Source organism: Salvelinus alpinus, chromosome 9, assembly GCF_045679555.1.
Source record: "Salvelinus alpinus chromosome 9, SLU_Salpinus.1, whole genome shotgun sequence".
NCBI lineage: Eukaryota > Metazoa > Chordata > Actinopteri > Salmoniformes > Salmonidae > Salvelinus > Salvelinus alpinus.
In genome coordinates this window covers 24,907,697-24,925,634 of record NC_092094.1, presented here as the reverse complement: position 1 = coordinate 24,925,634, position 17,938 = coordinate 24,907,697, and the positions used below count along the sequence as shown (strand labels likewise).

The window sequence follows — 17,938 nt, the reverse complement described above, 5'->3', positions numbered from 1 at the left end:
AAACATTTAAATGAATATAGTGACAGTAAAACAGTTGTGTTTGCTGGGTAGTTAGCTGAAATTCACTACGATTGGGTTTATTTTCCACGATGATGGCAAACTTTCTGTACTGCTACCATTCACTCCCAGTAATTTTTGCTCCAGCTCTACTCCAAAGAATTTGTGTATTTTCTAACTCTTCTGCATGGAATTATTAGTTGTCTTTAACCTTTGTTATTTTCAACCTAGGACCCAACCAGGACGTGTGGAATTACTGGATCCTCCAACAACAATAAGTGTTTTTATAATTAGCCCCAGAAGTGTTTCCTATTATGTGGATGGACAACGAGGGAAAGGCATGAAAGTGTGTGAGCCTCCTAATCAGATAGCTGCACTGTAATCAGGAAGAGATCTTAATGTCTGATGTAATGACCTATGTGAAATGCCAACGCTTGCTCTGTTCCCTCAGATTGCATTCTGATCCCATTGCACCAGGTCCTGAAACAAGGGCAGGCTGCAGAAGAATACAGACATTTTAATGATCACACAGTAATGATCTCGTCTTTCAGCTGACTGACTTTTGCCCTGAGGGACTAAAGTCATTAAAAGTTAGACTAGGTTTTTATTATCAACGTCTTGTATGGAGAGGGGTAGGTACTAGGTAGTTGCTAAAGGGCAATTCCAAGGTAACGGAATTACACTTCGACTCAAAAATGTTCACTTTAAAATATGAAACAAAAAACATTATTTCAAAGTTTATCAAACCATACAATTCTATGCACAAGGACTACTTTGAACAATTTACACAAAACATTTCAGAAAAACATTTACAGGAAGACCACGTTTTCCAAAAAACTCACTTAAATACAGTATCTGTTCCGAATAAAAAATTCAAAGATGACTGCAGAAAGAATGGGGTGTCAGCTATGACATGAGATCTTGAGTTTTACATTTTTTGAACTACAGTAGGTGAAGTTGATTTACATCCCGTAACGGAATTGCGTTAACAGAATTACATCATGGGTCCCTGATCTGTACTATAATTATAGACATGAATATAATTATCTTCATGGTGAGTATCCTGAATAGGTACACAAGGTAAGAATATACAATATCCTTTGCATATGTGGGTATATTTACTCTACACACTAGCTATTATACTAATGAGCTCTACCCCCAAACAAGACCAGATTTGGTTGATCCGGACCAGATCAAATCTGAACCAATCATAAACATCTATGTTTCACAAGTTTGGACATCACAGTACAGTACAGTACACTAGGTGTCATGGCAGGTGTCAGTAAGAGCCGGGAGAGGTGACATTAACAGGTAGCCTAGCGGTTAAGAGCGTTGGGCCAAGCGAAAAGTTACTGGCCCACAAATATCATACCCTCCTAAAAATGCTAACCTCCCATGTTATTGTAATGGTGAGAGGTTAGCATGCCTTGGGTATATGATATTTGTACAAATTAACTTCTCACTCATCATTATTCACGATTCATTCAGGACTATCCATGATCATGGTAGCATCCACATTAATGTAGAAGTGTTAAGAAACATATTTTATTATTATTTACAATAAAAGTGACTCCAAAATGACTCAATACATTGTTTACCATTATTTTGTGTGCTCAGCCCCCTCCTGTACTCCCCGTTTACCCATGACTGCGTTGCCATGCACGCCTCCAACTCAATCATCAAGTTTGCAGACGACACAACAGTAGTGGGCTTGATTACCAACAACGACGAGACAGCCTACATGGAAGAGGTGAGGGCACTCGGAGTGTGGTGTCAGAAAACAACCTCTCACTCAACATCAACAAAGGAGATGATCGTGGACTTCAGGAAACAACAGAGGGAGTACCCACCTGTCCACATCGATGGGACAGCAGTGGAGAAGGTGGAAAGTTTTAAGTTCACATCACGGACAAACAGACAGTTGCTCAACAGCGTCTCTTCAACCTCAGGAGGCTGAAGAAATTTGGCTTGTCACCTAAAACCCTCACAAACTTTTACAAATGCACACTTGAGAGCATCCTGTGGGCTGTATCACCGGCTGGTACGGCAACTGCACCTCCCACAAACACAAGGCTCTCCAGAGGGTGGTGTGGTCTGCACAACGCATCACCGGGGGCAAACTACCTGCCCTCCAGGACACCTACAGCACCCGATGTCACAGGAAGGCCAAAAAGATCATCAAGGACAACAAGCACCCGAGCCACTGCCTGTTTACTCCGCTACCATCCAGAAGGCGAGGTCAGTACAGGTGCATCAAAGCTGGCACCGAAAGATTGAAAAACAGCTTCTATGTCAAGGCCATCAGACTGTTAAACAGCCATCCCTAACACAGAGAGGCTGCTGCCTACAAACAGACTTTAAATCGTTGGCCACTTTAATAAATGGATCACTAGTCACTTTAATAATGCCACGTTAATGTTAATGTTTACATATCTTGCATTACTCATCTCGTATGTATATACTGTATTTTATACCATCTATTGCATCTTGCCTATGCTGCTCGGTCCTCGCTCATCCATATATTTATAAACTTAGCAAAAAAAGAAACGTCCCTTTTTCAGCACCCTGTCTTTCAAAGATAATTCTTAAAAATCCAAACAACTTCACAGATCTTCATTGTAAATGGTTTAAACACCGTTTCCCATGCTTGTTCAATGAACCATAAACAATTAATGAACATGCACCTGTGGAACGGTCGTTAAGACACTAACAGCTTACAGACGATAGGCAATTAAGGTAACAGTTATGAAAACTTAGGACACTAAAGAGGCCTTTCTACTGAATCTGAAAAACACCAAAAGAAAGATGCCCAGGGTCCCTGCTCATCTACGTGAATGTGCCTTAGGCATGCTGCAATGAGGCATGAGGACTGCAGATGTGGCCAGGGAAATAAATTGCAATGTCCGTACTGAGATGCCTAAGACTGCGCTACAGGGAGACAGGACGGACAGCTGATCGTCCTCGCAGTAGCAGACTACGTGTAACAACACTTGCACAGGATCAGTACATCCGAACATCACACCTGCGGGACAGGTACAGGATGGTAACAACAACTGCCCGAGTTACACCAGGAACGCACAATCCCTCCATCAGTGCTCAGACTGTCTGCAATAGGCTGAGAGAGGCTGGACTGAGGGCTTGTAGACCTGTTGTAAGGCAGGTCCTCACCAGACATCACCGGCAACAATGTCGCCTATGGGCACAAATCCACCGTCGCTGGACCAGACAGGACTAGCAAAAAGTGCTCTTCACTGACGAGTCTCGGTTTTGTCTCGCCAGTGGTGATGGTCGGATTCGCGTTTATTGTCAAAGGAATGAGTGTTACACCGAGGCCTGTACTCTGGAGCGGGAGCGATTTGGAGTTGGAGGGTCCGTCATGGTCTGGGGCAGTGTGTCACAGCATCATCGTATTGAGCTTGTTGTCATTGCAAGCAATCTCAATGTTATTCGTTACAGGGAAGACATCTTCCTCCCTCATGTGGTACCCTTCCTGCAGACTCATCCTGACATGACCCTCCAGCATGACAATGCCACCAGCCATACTGCTCGTTCTGTGCGTAATTTCCTGCAAGACAGAAATGTCAGTGTTCTGCCATGGCCAGCGAAGAGCCCGGATCTCAATCCCATTGAGCACATCTGGGACCTGTTGGATCGGAAAGTGAGGGCTAGGGCCATTCCCCTCAGAAATGTCTGGGAACTTGCAGGTGCCTTGGTGGAAGAGTGGGGTAATATCTCACAGCAAGAACTGGTAATGCTGGTGCAGTCCATGAGGAGGAGATGCACTGCAGTACACAATGCAGCTGGTGGCCACACCAGATAGTGACTGTTACTTTTGATTTTGACCCCCCCTTTGTTCAGGGACACATTATTCAATTTCTGTTAGTCACATGTCTGTAGAACTTACTCAGTTTATGTCTCAGTTGTTGATTCTTGTTATGTTCATACAAATATTTACACGTTAAGTTTGCTGAAAATAAACGCAGTTGACAGTGAGGGGACGTTTCTTTTTTTGCTGAGTTTGTCAACATTCTTATTCCATCCCTTTACTTAGATTTGTGTGTATTAGGTAGTGGTTGTGGACTTGTTAGATATTACTTGTCACGTTCGATTGTAGAATTAACGGGCCAAGGCGCAGCGTGCGTAGAGTTCCACATGTTTAATAAAGAAGTGAAACTTTAGCCAAAGACTGAACAATAAACAATAAACTAACAAACAACGAACCATGACTACAACACTAACTCAAAACAAAACAATATCCCATAACCCACAGGTGGAAAAAATGCTACTTAAGTATGATCCCCAATTAGAGACAACGATAGCCAGCTGCCTCTAATTGGGAATCATACCAAAATCCCAACATAGAAAAAACAACCTAGAACCCCACATAGAAAATATAAACTAGACTAACCCCCCAGTCACGCCCTGACCTGCTCCACCATGGAAAATAAAGGCTTTCTATGGTCAGGACGTGACATTACTGCACTCTCGGAACTAGAAGCACAAGCATTTCGCTACACTCGCAATACCATCTGCTAACCATATGTATGTGACCAATAACATTTGATTTGATTTGATTTCTATTGGGCACAAAATAATCTGAAACACAACCAAAACAAACACCAAATGCATCCAACAGGTTTGTAGTCATAAACTTGATGGGAATATGGGACCAAATTCTAAACTTTTGAATACTTTAATACACCTAAGTGAATTCTTCCCAATACTTTTGGTCCCCTAAAATGTACAAAACATTTCTAAATGGTTCACCCGATATGGATTAAAATACCTTCAAATTAAAGCTGACAGTTTTCACATTGTATCATTTCACATCCAAAGAGCTGGAGTACAGAGCCAAAGCAACAAAACATTTGAAACATATTTTTGATCAGAAATCAAAACATTTGCTTATTCCAAATGTTTGGTTGAAGAATGTATAGATGCCTTAATTTTCTCAAATACAGATTCTTAACTTACATTTGACACCCAATTTGACATGCTCATATGAACTTCACATGTTGGTGCTCATGGATCATTTTAGATGGAAATGCACTAAAGCATTATGTTTTTGAATAATGAAAGGTCAAAATTTGCTTCATGAGTGCATGACCCTAGGGTGGCAACACATACATTCTAAGTGATTTCAATTCAACTTCAACCAAAAATAAGGTCTGTGTGTGAGGTCTGTGTGGAAAGCGGCATAGAGAGAGAGCGGAGAGAGATAACTCAAGTAGCGGAGTAAACTATAAAAATGGATGTTACACGCAGTGTAATACATTTAACAAACCAAACATTCAAGTACCGTTATAGAAGGTAACAAAAAAAACTATATCGGCCAGCCCGAGAGTGTGTCGTGTCTGGACTATCATTAAATGTGAAGACTTATATTTATCAAATCAGTTCTCTAGGTTTAATTATTACGTGATTAAACTAATCATGTAAACATTAATTAACTAGGAAGTCCCGCTAGGGACTTATTTATTTACTAACTAAATAATCACAGAAATATATCACAAACAAACAGTAGATCTTGGTTACTAACAATGATACAACGAATAAGTCCCTAGCGGGCTCCGCCGATATGACGGCTTGGTAGACAAAGGAAAGGGGTGGGGACTGAGAAAGAGCAGGAAAGACTAAATGGATTCACTACACACAGTCTCTAATTATATTAATTGAAATACTAATCCTTTGCACATGAACGGACGCTCATTCGAGGTTAATTGCAATGTATATTTATATTTACGTCCGTATGCCGTTGTTGTCTCTCCGTTGAAAACACTCAATCGTCCTGTAGAGTTCATCAGTCTCTGGTTAACTTTCCCAGAAGTCACAATGTCTTTCGTTGTTGTAGGGGTTTAGAATGGATACTTCAGAGTACCATTCGGATATGTTCTCATAGAATAGATGCTTCGGCGATTGTCGGTATTCTCGTTCTAGACTTACGTAATTTCTAGCTGCAAACTAGTAATTATACGTCTAAGATTTGCTCTTTCTGTAGTGATCAATAGTCTCAGAGTTTAACCATTTCCAGCCGTGTAGCCAAACTACAGCTGTATGGTCTCCGTGTCCCGGCGTTCTCTGACTTCTTAACCATTCGAGACGTCCGGCTTACCGTGTGTCTCTTTGGCAAGAAATGCAAATTTCGTCACGGGTGATTTTATACTCTGGAGTAGAAAAGGGCGGTTCCATGACACCAACGTAATGTCTTGGCTCACGTGGGCGTGGCCACTGACTAGTTAATCTTTATATGAATATCCATACTCTCATTTAGAAAGTTAAGAACAAATTCTTATTTACAATGATGGCTTAGGAACAGTGGGTTAATTGCCTTGTTCTGGGGCAGAACAACAGATTTTTACCTTGTCAGCTCAGGGATTCAATCTAGCAACCTTTACGGTTACTGGCCCAATGCTCTAACCACTAGGCTACCTGACACCCCAGGCTACCTTCTCCATTCTGTTAGAGTGGAGAAGACCCATCTAGCACATAATGTTCTGAGAACGATATGTTTCATAGAGCTTGGTGAGATCGTGTTTATCCTGTGGTTATTTTGCATACAACTTTCCCAAAACTTTCTAGGAATTGTACAGGATAGGTGCTTGGCGTTGGAACATTCTCAGCACATTTAAGGAACTTGACAAAAAAACTTTATTTTCTTGATATTTCATTACTTTAATAACCTCTTGAAGCTAGGGGGCAGAGTTTTATGTTTGGAAAAATAACGTTCCCAATGTAAGCTGCTTATTTCTCAGGCCCAGATGCTATAATATGCATATAATTGACAGATTAGGATAGAAAACACTCTAAAGTTTCCAAAACTGTCAAAATATTATCTGTGAGTATAACAGAACTGATTTTGCAGGCGAAAACCTGAGGAAATCCAACCCGGAAGTGCCTCTTATTTTGAAAAATCCCTGTTCCATTGCCTGCCTTTCCTCCATTTAAAGGGATATCAACCAGATTCCTTTTCCAATGGCTTCCACAGGGTGTGAACAGTCTTTAGACATAGTTTCAAGCTTTTATTCTGAAAAATGAGCGAGATTTATCTAAACGCGTCAGTGGAGAGCCAGATGTCCTTTGATTAGTTCATGCGCGCGAAAGTTGTAGCTCGACATTTTCTTTATCTCTTGTATTGAATAGTTTACCATCCGGTTGAAATATTATCGATTATTTATGTTAAAAACAACCTGAGGATTGATTCTAAAAAACGTTTGACATGTTTCTACGAACTTTACGGATACTATTTGGAATTTTCGTCTGCCCTTCATGACCGCTCAAGCCTGTGGATTTCTGAACATAACGCGCCAAACAAATGGAGGTTTTTGGTTATAAAATAATCTTTATCGAACAAAAGGAACAATTATTGTGTAACTGGGAGTCTTGTGAGTGCAAACACCCGAAGATCATCAAAGGTAAGCGATTAATTTTATTGCTTTTCTGACTTTTGTGACCAATCTACATTGCTGCTAGCTGTTCGTAATGTTTTGTCTAGTGATCGATAAACTCACAAACGCTTGGATTGCTTTTGCTGTAAAGCATATTTTCAAAATCTGACAAGACAGGTGGATTAACAACAAGCTAAGCTATGTTTTGGTATATTGCACTTGCGATTTCATGAAATAAAATATTTTTAGTAATTTGTTTTGAATTTGGCGCTCTGCAATTCAGCGGATGTTTACGAAAATGATCCCGTGTGGTTATTTTGCATACAACTTTCCCAAAACTTTCTAGGAATTGTACAGGATAGGTGCTTGGCTTTGGAACATTCTCAGCACATTTAAGGAACTTGACAAAAAAACGTTATTTTCTTGATATTTCATTACTTTAACAGAACATTTCTTTAAAGTTCAAACATGGTTATATTTATTTTAAATTTGGTAATGTTCTAGGGATGTTCTCCAACTGGTTTGACATTGGGAATGTTCTCAAATTGTTCTGAGAACGTTAAGACACGTTCTTCTGTGGGAATTTCAGTACTTCCAAAGAACATTCCACAAAAGTTCCAATGTGGTTCTATTTAATGTCAGATTTGACTACATTCTAGGAATGTTTTTAAAAAATGGTGTGACTGAAGCGAAGTTCTCAGAATGTTCAGACAGTGTATGGTTGTCTTATGTCAGTTGTTGCCAATATTCTGGGAATATTTTGAGAAATGTTAACATCAATTAGCTTTAAATTAACATCAATTAGTTTCAAATTCCGTTCTCAGAACTTACCATAAAAACCACAAGAAAAATATTGTAACGTTAGGAAAACGTTCGAAGAATGTTATTTAAAAACATATACTGTACAGTGTACTCTGAACAAAAATATAAACGCAACATGTAAAGTCCTGTTCCTATGTTTCATGAGCTGAAATAAAAGACAAAAGCTGAAGAACATTCGCACATCCAGGTACTTTCCACAGGTGCTGGATTTGTAGGCAAACTCATGGAAAACAGAAAGGAAAACGCTGCACACTGCTGCTCATGCTCCCAGGTGATATTTATTTACAACAATGTTTCGACCCTTAGGTCTTCATCAGGCATCCATATCCCAGGTGAGGGTGGAAGCTCCAACAATTTTCTCTTCAGAGGAGACTTTTTCAGCACCACCTGTTTTTTTAAACATTCCTAGATATATGTTAGCATAATTAGGAGCCATAGTGCTCCCCATCGCTGTCTTTTTGTTCTGGAGGAAAAAGTCTCCTCTGAAGAGAAAATAGTTGGAGGTTAGTACCAGTTCAGCCAAGTCCACAGTACAATTGGTGCTGGGAAGAGCATTAGGTGGACGTTCATTGAGGTAGGACTTGAGGGTCTCAAGGCCGCCCTGATGGGGGATGTTAGTAAATGAAAGTAAATGACATTACTCAACTGCTCCCGAATGCACTACATCAGGACATGGAAATCGATTCTATCGTAGTCCATGTGGGTTTTAATTACATTATGAAGGGCAGTTTTGAAAAGTTGAAACTGGATTTTAAAGAGTTGATTGACTCTCTGCTAAACACTAACAAAAGACCCATCATATCTGGCCCTCTGCCATCTCTGAATCACGGGATTGAACGCTTTAGCAGGATTCTTTCTCTTCACAACGGGCTATGTGATTATTGCACCTCAATAGGTGTAACTATTGTTGACAATTTCAATACCTTTTGGAAACAAAACACGTTTTATAAGGAGGATGGGATCCACCCAAATCATTTGGGATCCTGGATCCTTTCACAGCACTATAAGGCTGCGTTGAGACAATGACTTATCAATGACCCAAGCCCAGCTCAGTTAATCTCTACCATTGTGCCACTGAGTTGTCATAATGCTTCAGAAAATGTACATTACACCAGGTGTGTTGGTAGACACAAAATAAGTAACCTAATTAACTGCCCTGAATGCCTCTACTGATTCTACAGCTATTGTATGCAGTAATTCTGTGCCTATGAACCAGAGTTATACTGTTAGCACTGAGCCGGTGGGCCCTAAGAGCAAGTCCACTGTGAGCAGCTCACCCTGCTCTAACATAAAGAACATGAGCACATCTACTGCTGCTACGTTTCCCAGTAAAGCAATGAAAGCAAGTAAGCATCCCAGAAGAAAAGTTGTGCACAAATTGGTTTACATCCCTATTAGTGAGCATTTTATTCTTTATAGTCCATCCACCTGACAGGTGTGGAATATCAAGAAGCTAATTAACAACACAATACCACAGATGTCTCAAGTTTTGAAGGAGCGTGCAATTTGCATGCTGACTGTAGGAATATCCACCAGAGCTGTTGCCAGAGAATTGAATGTTCATTTGTCTACCATAAACTGTGTTTAGGAGTATTTCAGTCTGTAATAAAGTCCTATTGCAGGGGGAAACTAATTCTGATTGGCTGGGCCTGGCTCCCCAGTGAGTGGGCCAGGCTCCCAAGTGGGTGGGCCTATGCCTTCCCATGCCCCTGCCCAGTCATGTGAAATCCATAGCTTAACTTCAAGAGGTTAAGGCCTAATTCATTTATTTCAATTGACTAATTTCTTTATATGAACTGTAACTCAGAAAAACCTTTGAAATTGTTACATGTTGCGTTTATATTTTTATTCAGTATACATTCCGTTCTAAGAACATGAAGAAAACGTTCCATAAAAAAACACAAGAAAACTTTAGTAATGTTCAGAAAATGTCCCAAGAATGTTATTTAAAAACATATAGCATCAACAGAACTCTCTCTATCCTCTATCTTGTTAAGTGTGTTCAGGTGTGTTGGCCGCATCCACTAATTGGCCACACTTAATGAGTGCTTGTTTCCTTTGAAATGGGGTCTGTTTGAATAGACTGTAATGAACTGTTTTGTATGCGTAAAAAAACATGGCAAGTTAGCTCCAGCCTGGTGGCGCATCCCTAATTCCATGGATAGAGAACAAACAATCATTTTGTTTGTTCAATAAATCATCAAGTTCAAATCTCACTGATGCCGTGTCACAATAAAAAAAAACTGTTTGCATCATTAATGCCTAAGCAAATACATTTCAATGTGTCTTACTGTATCTGTGCTTGGAGTTGAAAAAAAGTTAAATAAGCTAGCAGTGTTATTAAAAGTCTAATTGAAACATTCAATAAGGTATAATTTTTACTTCTGTTATCAGAACCAATGTGACACCAAAAACATACTTCCAAGGTTCCAAATGTGCTATCTGGGGACCTTGTAGAGAACTCTTGTCCTTCCACCCAGATTCATGTTATTCATTCCCATTCTCTGTGCAAAGGGGAATTGGTGGTTATAGACAAATTGGACACAAGGTCTTGGTAGAGAATGTATTCATGGTCTTTTTCCCTTCCTTTCTGTCCAGTGGGGAGTGTTTGCCTGTAATTGCTTATTATAGGTCCTTCAGCAGCATTGGCCCTCCATGTGTTTTTTGTCTATTCGTGGTGTGCTGCTGTGTATTTTTAGCAGTCGTTCTGGGAGATATTGTTTTTGAAGAGCCCTGCACTGTTCAGGGTAGTTGAGATGAGAGGAGTGTTTTTGGTCATGAATCCTAACTGCTCTCTTCTCTCTCTCTCTTTTTGTCTGTCTGTCTCTCTTTCACTTCCACTCTCTCTCTCCGTGTCTCTCTCTTTCTCTGTGTCTCTCTCTTTTTCTGTATGTCTCGCTCATCTAGACATGGAACACGGTGTGCTGGGGAGGTTGCTGCAGCCGCCAACAACAACGTATGTGGGGTGGGAGTGGCATACAACACCAAAATTGGAGGTGAGTGAGGCATGCTGGAATTGAAGGAGGCTTTGCCAATGGCCAACAATGATTGGTTGTCTTGGGTCTACTGTCAGTTGAACCGGAGTCATGTTCAGTAGAACATGACTTGCTATCCGTCACTTCTGAATATTTACCAACTTTTGTCTCTCATCTTTCGTCAAAGACAAGTACTCTAATCAGTCTAATGGATTCTTTCAATCCACTTTCTGGCCCTTACCAACTTGTGTCCCTAAGCACTCTGTCAAAGACAAGCAGCCAGCCAACAAGACTCAGTGGAGCCCTGAGAGCAGTCCCCAGCAGTCCCCTCCACAGATGTTAGCCATAACTCTCCTACTCCTCCTAGTCTTCATTAGCATGCATCTCCTGCTCTAACAGCTCATTGGCTCCTGCTCCACACATATATTATTCCTCTGACAATCTGCCCATGTCCCAGGATTACACAATTGTTAATAAACAACACAGTTTGCTGTGTGCCTCGTTCCCCATTGGGTGTGTGTCTCCACACACACACCCACACACACCAACACTCATCTCCCACGGCTCACAGCTTTTAGATAGTGTGTGCGTCTGCAGGGCCTGGTTGTCTAGACTAGAGTGTGTATTTGTCTTTTTGTGGTTTATCATCAGTTTCAGTGATGCAGCAGATAACCTGGGGTTAGTTAGTCAGGTACAGTAGTAGGCTTATTTTACGATGGCTAATTTCTTGCGTTCTGCTCCCATTACTGTTCAGAGCACTGTTCTGAGGCGGCCCACATCAAAGCTGCAGACAGGGCCAGTTCAGGTACTATGATAAAAGATGGGCCGGTTTGTTTCTCTCAGGTCACAGACGCTGTTGGAGGCACCATTAACTCTCCCACACTCATTCATCAGAAGGAATGTTGTGTTGTTTTTGTGTTTTTTGTGAGTTGTCTGTCTGTTGTCTTACCGGGTGGTTTCTTGAAGGAGAAGGTCTTGACTCTTGTTTTAATGGCCAAAGTGTGTATGTGTGTGTGTGTGTGTGTGTGTGTGTGTGTGTGTGTGTGTGTGTGTGTGTGTGTGTGTGTGTGTGTGTGTGTGTGTGTGTGTGTGTGTGTGTGTGTGTGTGTGTGTGTGTGTGTGTGTGTGTGTGTGTGTGTGTGTGTGTGTGTGTGTGTGTGTGTGTGTGTGTGTGTGTGTGTGTGTGTGTGTGTGTGTGTGTCTGAGAGAACAATTGCTCATCACGTCTGGCAGTGTGACAGGCTCATAAGCCCTTTGTCTCCCCAGTCAGTCTGTGTTTGTCAGTATGACAGCCAGACACACAAGGCTTTGTTTCCCAACTGCATCATGTTTATAACTCCTAGGGAGTGAATGTTGTTTACAATAAGGGTTACATGGAGAAAATCTGATCTCTCTGAAATGAAAATGGATGACCCTCCTTTCAGCAAAATATGTTTGACCTAAACCCTCCCTGAACACTTGAAAACAAACAAGTGACCCTCCCCTATACCCAAAATAATAATTCAAACAAAGTGGATAGGAGTTTACCCTCACTTTTTGGACAGACCAGAGCCTTAGAAATGCAGTTTTAGAAACTGTTCTTCGTCCTGTAAGTATTACATGGCAATGCAGGAATTTTGATAGCTCACAGGGCTGCGGGCCAGAAGGTTGTGGGTTCGCAGACAACCGTGGACAAGAGTCGGGGTGGAAAGATCTCCTATATAGTAAAAGCATAAAATTAATCTATCATCGTATTTGCAGGTCCGATGAAAAAATAGCCTTTATAAAAATGTCATGCAATTTTACGTAATTTTACATATTAATGGAATCTTTTTTTTATATCACACAAATTACCAAAATTACAGGCTAAGAATGAACAGCGAGATAGGAGAATGTGTTAATCTCATATTTCTCCAATGCCAAATCCGTGTGTCTTGTTTGCAACAAAACTGTCTCTGTTTGCAAATAATTCAATCTGAGACGTCATTTCCACCCATGACAGAGTAGGCCTACCAACACAGAAACATTTAAGCATTAACTGCTGGCTACTCTTCTTCCGTGGCTTCACCCAATGAGAGAAAGTTACAAGTGATTCCCTAAAGCTGTCTGGGTTTAAACATCTTCTATTTTTGCAGAAAGTGAATAGCTTAATCAATTGATAGTGACAGAATTAGATTACGTCCCAAGCAAAGTAAGCCTCTGAATGTCAAAGAAACGAAACAATGATATACCCATATGCATTGGAGTCACGTCTTTCCTGGGTATTTTGCAGCTTGTTTCTAGCATAAAGCATTTTGGACCAGCGTTGTTATATATCACTTTATATAATTGGATTTGTTCAATTTTAAGAAGGACATTCAACAAGCACAGCACTTACACAAATTACTGATGATTGGCTGAGAGAAATTTTCTTCAAAATCTGAAGCTAACAAGGGGTAGGCCTGAGCTTTTTGCCATTTTCTTTAATAAAAGGTAGGCCTATGACATACCCTCTCAAACCACCCTCAATTTGAGTCCTGGTTTTAACTTAACAGCCCTTCACTGACACAGAGGTAGGCTTTTTAAAGAGTGCATGGTGGGTGGTTGAATTGACCCGAAAAATCTATGTATATAGCAGCCTATGACCTAATTTTGTCTGTCAAACAGGTAGGCCTACCTCTTATTTCTTAAATAGGAAGAAATAGTCTCCACGACAAAGCCCTCTTGTTCTTAATGAAGTCTAACTAAAATGAAGACGGTTTAAATGAATTATGCCTACTCGGATTTGCCTACTTTCAGCACCATGAGCTGTCCATTACCGATTGATTGTGCCGTGGCAGCTGCTTCAAGGTTCAGCACCACAAAGTAAGTTACTCGAATCTGGCTAATTGTGAGGTCAATAACTGTGATAAATACATCATGGGCAAGAATTATATTATTTTTATAAAAATCTATGATATGGTCCCCCCTTTTTTTTCCCCCCTTTGATGTTGGGCGATAAGGCCTGGCTCGCAGTCGGTGTTCCAATTCATTCCAAAGGTGTTCGATGAGGTTGAGGTCAGGAATATGTGCTCGCCAGTAGAGTTCTTCCACAAACCATTTCTGTATGGACATCACTTTGTGCACGGGACCTCACTTTGTGCACAGGGGCATTGTCATTATGAAACAGGAAAGAGCCTTCTGCAAACTGTTGCCACAAAGTTGGAAGCACAGAATCGTTAAGATTTCCCTTCAATGGAACTAAGGGGTCTAGCACAAACTATGAAAAACAGCCCCAGACCATTATTCCTCCTCCACCAAACTTTACGTTGGCACTATGCATTGGGGCAGGTATCATTCTCCTGCTATCTGCCAAACCCAGATTTGTCCATCGGACTGCCAGATGGTGAAGCGTGATTCATCACTCCAGAGAACGCGTTTCCACTGCTCCAGAGTCCAATGGTGGCAAGCTTTACACCCCTCCAGCCGACGATTGTCGGAGATCTTAGGCTTGTGTGCGGCTGCTCGGTCATGGAAACCCATTTTATGGAGCTCCAGACGAACAGTCTGGAGCCAAGAAACCAAGAACAGACGATTTTTACACGCTATGCGCTTCAGCACTTGGTGGTCCTGATCTGTGAGCTTGTGTGGCCTACCACTTCGTGGCTGAGCCATTGTTGCTCGTAGACATTTCCACTTCACAATAACAGCACTTACAGTTGACCGGGGCAGCTCTAGCAGGGCAGAAATTTGACCGAACTGACTTGCTGGAAAGGTGGCATCCTATGATGGTGACACGTTGAAAGTCACTGAGCTCTTCAGTAAGGCCATTCTACTGCCAATGTTTGTCTATGGAGATTGCATGCTATGTGCTCGATTTTATACATGTGTCAGCAATGGGTGTGGCTGAAACAGCCGAATCCATTCATTTGAAGGGTGTCCACATACTTTTGTATATATAGTGTTTCAAAGTTGGCCTCCGGTCCTCTTTCTCATCTTCATGCTCTCCTTCTCAAACTGAACAGAACATAGCCTATAGGCTTGTCTGTGCTTAAGATTTTGGACTAGGCCTAATCAAAAATAATTTTCGGAAGAAACCTTTGACTCTCCTCCTGAACTGCCACCGTAGCCCTACACAGCACAGCAAAACATCTTTGATCAGCAAGAGCAGAGGAGGCCGGGGCTCACGGTTGGCATATCCATTGCAGTGTGTAATGCAGACTAGTTTTATTTACACCATCCCAGCAGCTATTTTAGAAATATAATTTTGCTCTGTGCTTCTCCGAGCATGCACTTCGTAGGCTATAGTCAATAGGCTATGGATCATTTTATAGAGACCACATTAAATAGCCTATAGGCGCAATTGATATTGCGTGCCCAGCGGTGAATCAGAGATGAGGGGCGGCATCAGGCACACATCGATATATAGCCTAATAAACAACTAATTCTAAAACACTGAGAAATATTGACACGACATGACCCTCCCCTGGACTAGATTTAAAAAAATACTAAACTCTCCCCTTGACTGAAATTGAAAAATCATAACCCTCCCACATTTTCCTCCAGGTAACCGTTCTGTACATTTTGATCCGTTCCCTGCTACTTCTCCTCTCATGATGTCTCTCTCTCTGTCACCTTCACCTTTTTCTCCCTTTCTGTCTCACCCTGCCTGTATTATTTAGTTTATTTCCCCTCTGATTTCACCCCCCACTCTTTCTATCTCTCCATCTGTGTACTGACCTGTGTGTGCGCGTGCGTGCGTGTTCAGGTGTGCGTATGCTGGACGGGGAGGTGACAGACATGGTGGAGGCCCACTCCCTCAGCCTGAACTCACAGCACATCCACATCTACAGTGCCAGCTGGGGACCAGAGGATGATGGGAAGACGGTAGACGGCCCCGCCAAGCTAGCCAAGGAGGCCTTCCTCCGAGGAGTCACTGAGGTCAGTCATTACTGGAGCAAACATGGTTCATGATACATACCTACCAGATGTTGTTTCAAAGAAGCACACATAGAAAGGATAGGATAGGATCAACTGTATTGTCCCAGAGGGGAAACTAGTCTTGGACTCACCGTACTGCTGTATCAAATTCTACGTTATACACACATACTCACAAATTATCTTAGAAGATGATTAAGTTTTCCATTATGATATCCAGTATAAAGTGTTTCTAAAGTAAAACTCTGACAAGTGATGCAACCGCCATACTTGATCTAGAGCGTGTTCTGGCCTGGAGCACCAGCAGGAATTACTGTCATGTCACGCCAGAACTGTAACTATCTTATTTGATGGGTTTACTGAGAGTCTATGTTATTGGCTTAGCAGAGAGCACGCTGTAGACCTGACATGATAGTCACACCTGGTACTCCAGGCCAGAACACCCAATACAATATTCATGTCATACACATCATACACATCTCGTAGAATCACATACAATCCCCTCGCCTAGTTTCTTCCCCTGCCCTCTGAGTCCGAGCAGGCCCATTGGGTTTGATGGAGTGAGCCCCAGATGGATTGGACAAATCATCTGAGGTTAACGAGACCATTCCTCATGTGTCAGCATGGGACATTAACTGAAACCCATTAATACAATGGTGGAATGACAAATGGGAGAGAAGAAATGGGAGAGAAATTGCTGACGCATAGTCGGATTTAGACAGGAGGGGAATAGAGCAGGGGTTCTCAAAGTGGGGTCGGTGGCCAGAAATCAAAATATATATAACAAATCTTTAATGAATATTACTAACAACAACATATTAAAACATTTTGGCCAAGGGATCTGTGGAATAACTTTAGAGGTTGTAAAACAATACAATGTAATATTATTAATCTACAATTTATGTTCTTAACTCTGGGCAACATGGGTCTGGGATGCTCACAGGGATATTGGTATTCACAGTAGTCTACCAATTATAAATATTTCAACTCAATACTTCTTGTATTCCCCATTTTTTTAACCTCTACCGCTTCTCTCTCCCGGATCCGGGATCCTCCTCATCAAAAAAGCTGACTAGCATAGCCTAGCCTAACGCGACAGGGATATCATATAATATAATTTCATGAAATCACAAGTCCAATACAGCAAATGAAAGATAAACATCTTGTGAATCCAGCCATCATTTCCGATTTTTTAAATGTTTTACAGCGAAAACACAATATATATTTATATTAGCTCACCACAATAGCCAAACACACAACGCCATGTTTTCACCATGTTTCCACCGCAAAGGTAGCTTTCACAAAACCCACAAATAGAGATAAAATTAATCAGTAACCTTTAAAAACTTCATCAGATGACAGTCTTATAACATCATGTTATACAATACATTTATGTTTTGTTCGAAAATGTGCATATTTAGAGATATAAATCGTAGTTTTACATTGCAGCCACCATCACAAATAGCACCGAAACAGCCAGAATAATTACAGAGAGCAACGTGAAATACATAAATACTCATCATAAAACATTTATGAAAAATACATGTTGTACAGCAAATGAAAGATAAACATCTTGTGAATCCAGCCAATATTTCTGATTTGTTAAGTGTTTTACAGCAAAAACACAATATATATTTATATTAGCTCACCACAATAGCCAAACACACAACGCCATTTATTCACCGCCAAAATAGCTTTCACAAAACCCACAAATAAAGATAAAATTAATCACTAAACTTTGAACAACTTCATCAGATGACAGTCTTATAACATCATGTTATACAATACATTTATGTTTTGTTTGAAAATGTGCATATTTAGAGGTACAAATCATGGTTTTACATTGTGAATACGTAGCCACAATGCACCAAATTGTCCGGAGAT

At 41.0% G+C, this 17,938-nt stretch overlaps 1 protein-coding gene across 3 annotated transcripts in view; it reads left to right on the top strand.

The window, feature by feature from the left end:
* The window catches only part of furinb (furin (paired basic amino acid cleaving enzyme) b), a 248,012-nt gene that overhangs the window by 197,022 nt on the left and 33,052 nt on the right, over window positions 1-17,938 (top strand). For all 3 annotated transcript variants that reach the window (XM_071416549.1, XM_071416550.1, XM_071416548.1), the window contains exons 7-8: window positions 11,112-11,200; window positions 15,885-16,057. In XM_071416549.1, the coding sequence (XP_071272650.1) occupies window positions 11,112-11,200; window positions 15,885-16,057 (262 nt within the window). The remainder of the gene's footprint in view (window positions 1-11,111; window positions 11,201-15,884; window positions 16,058-17,938) is intronic.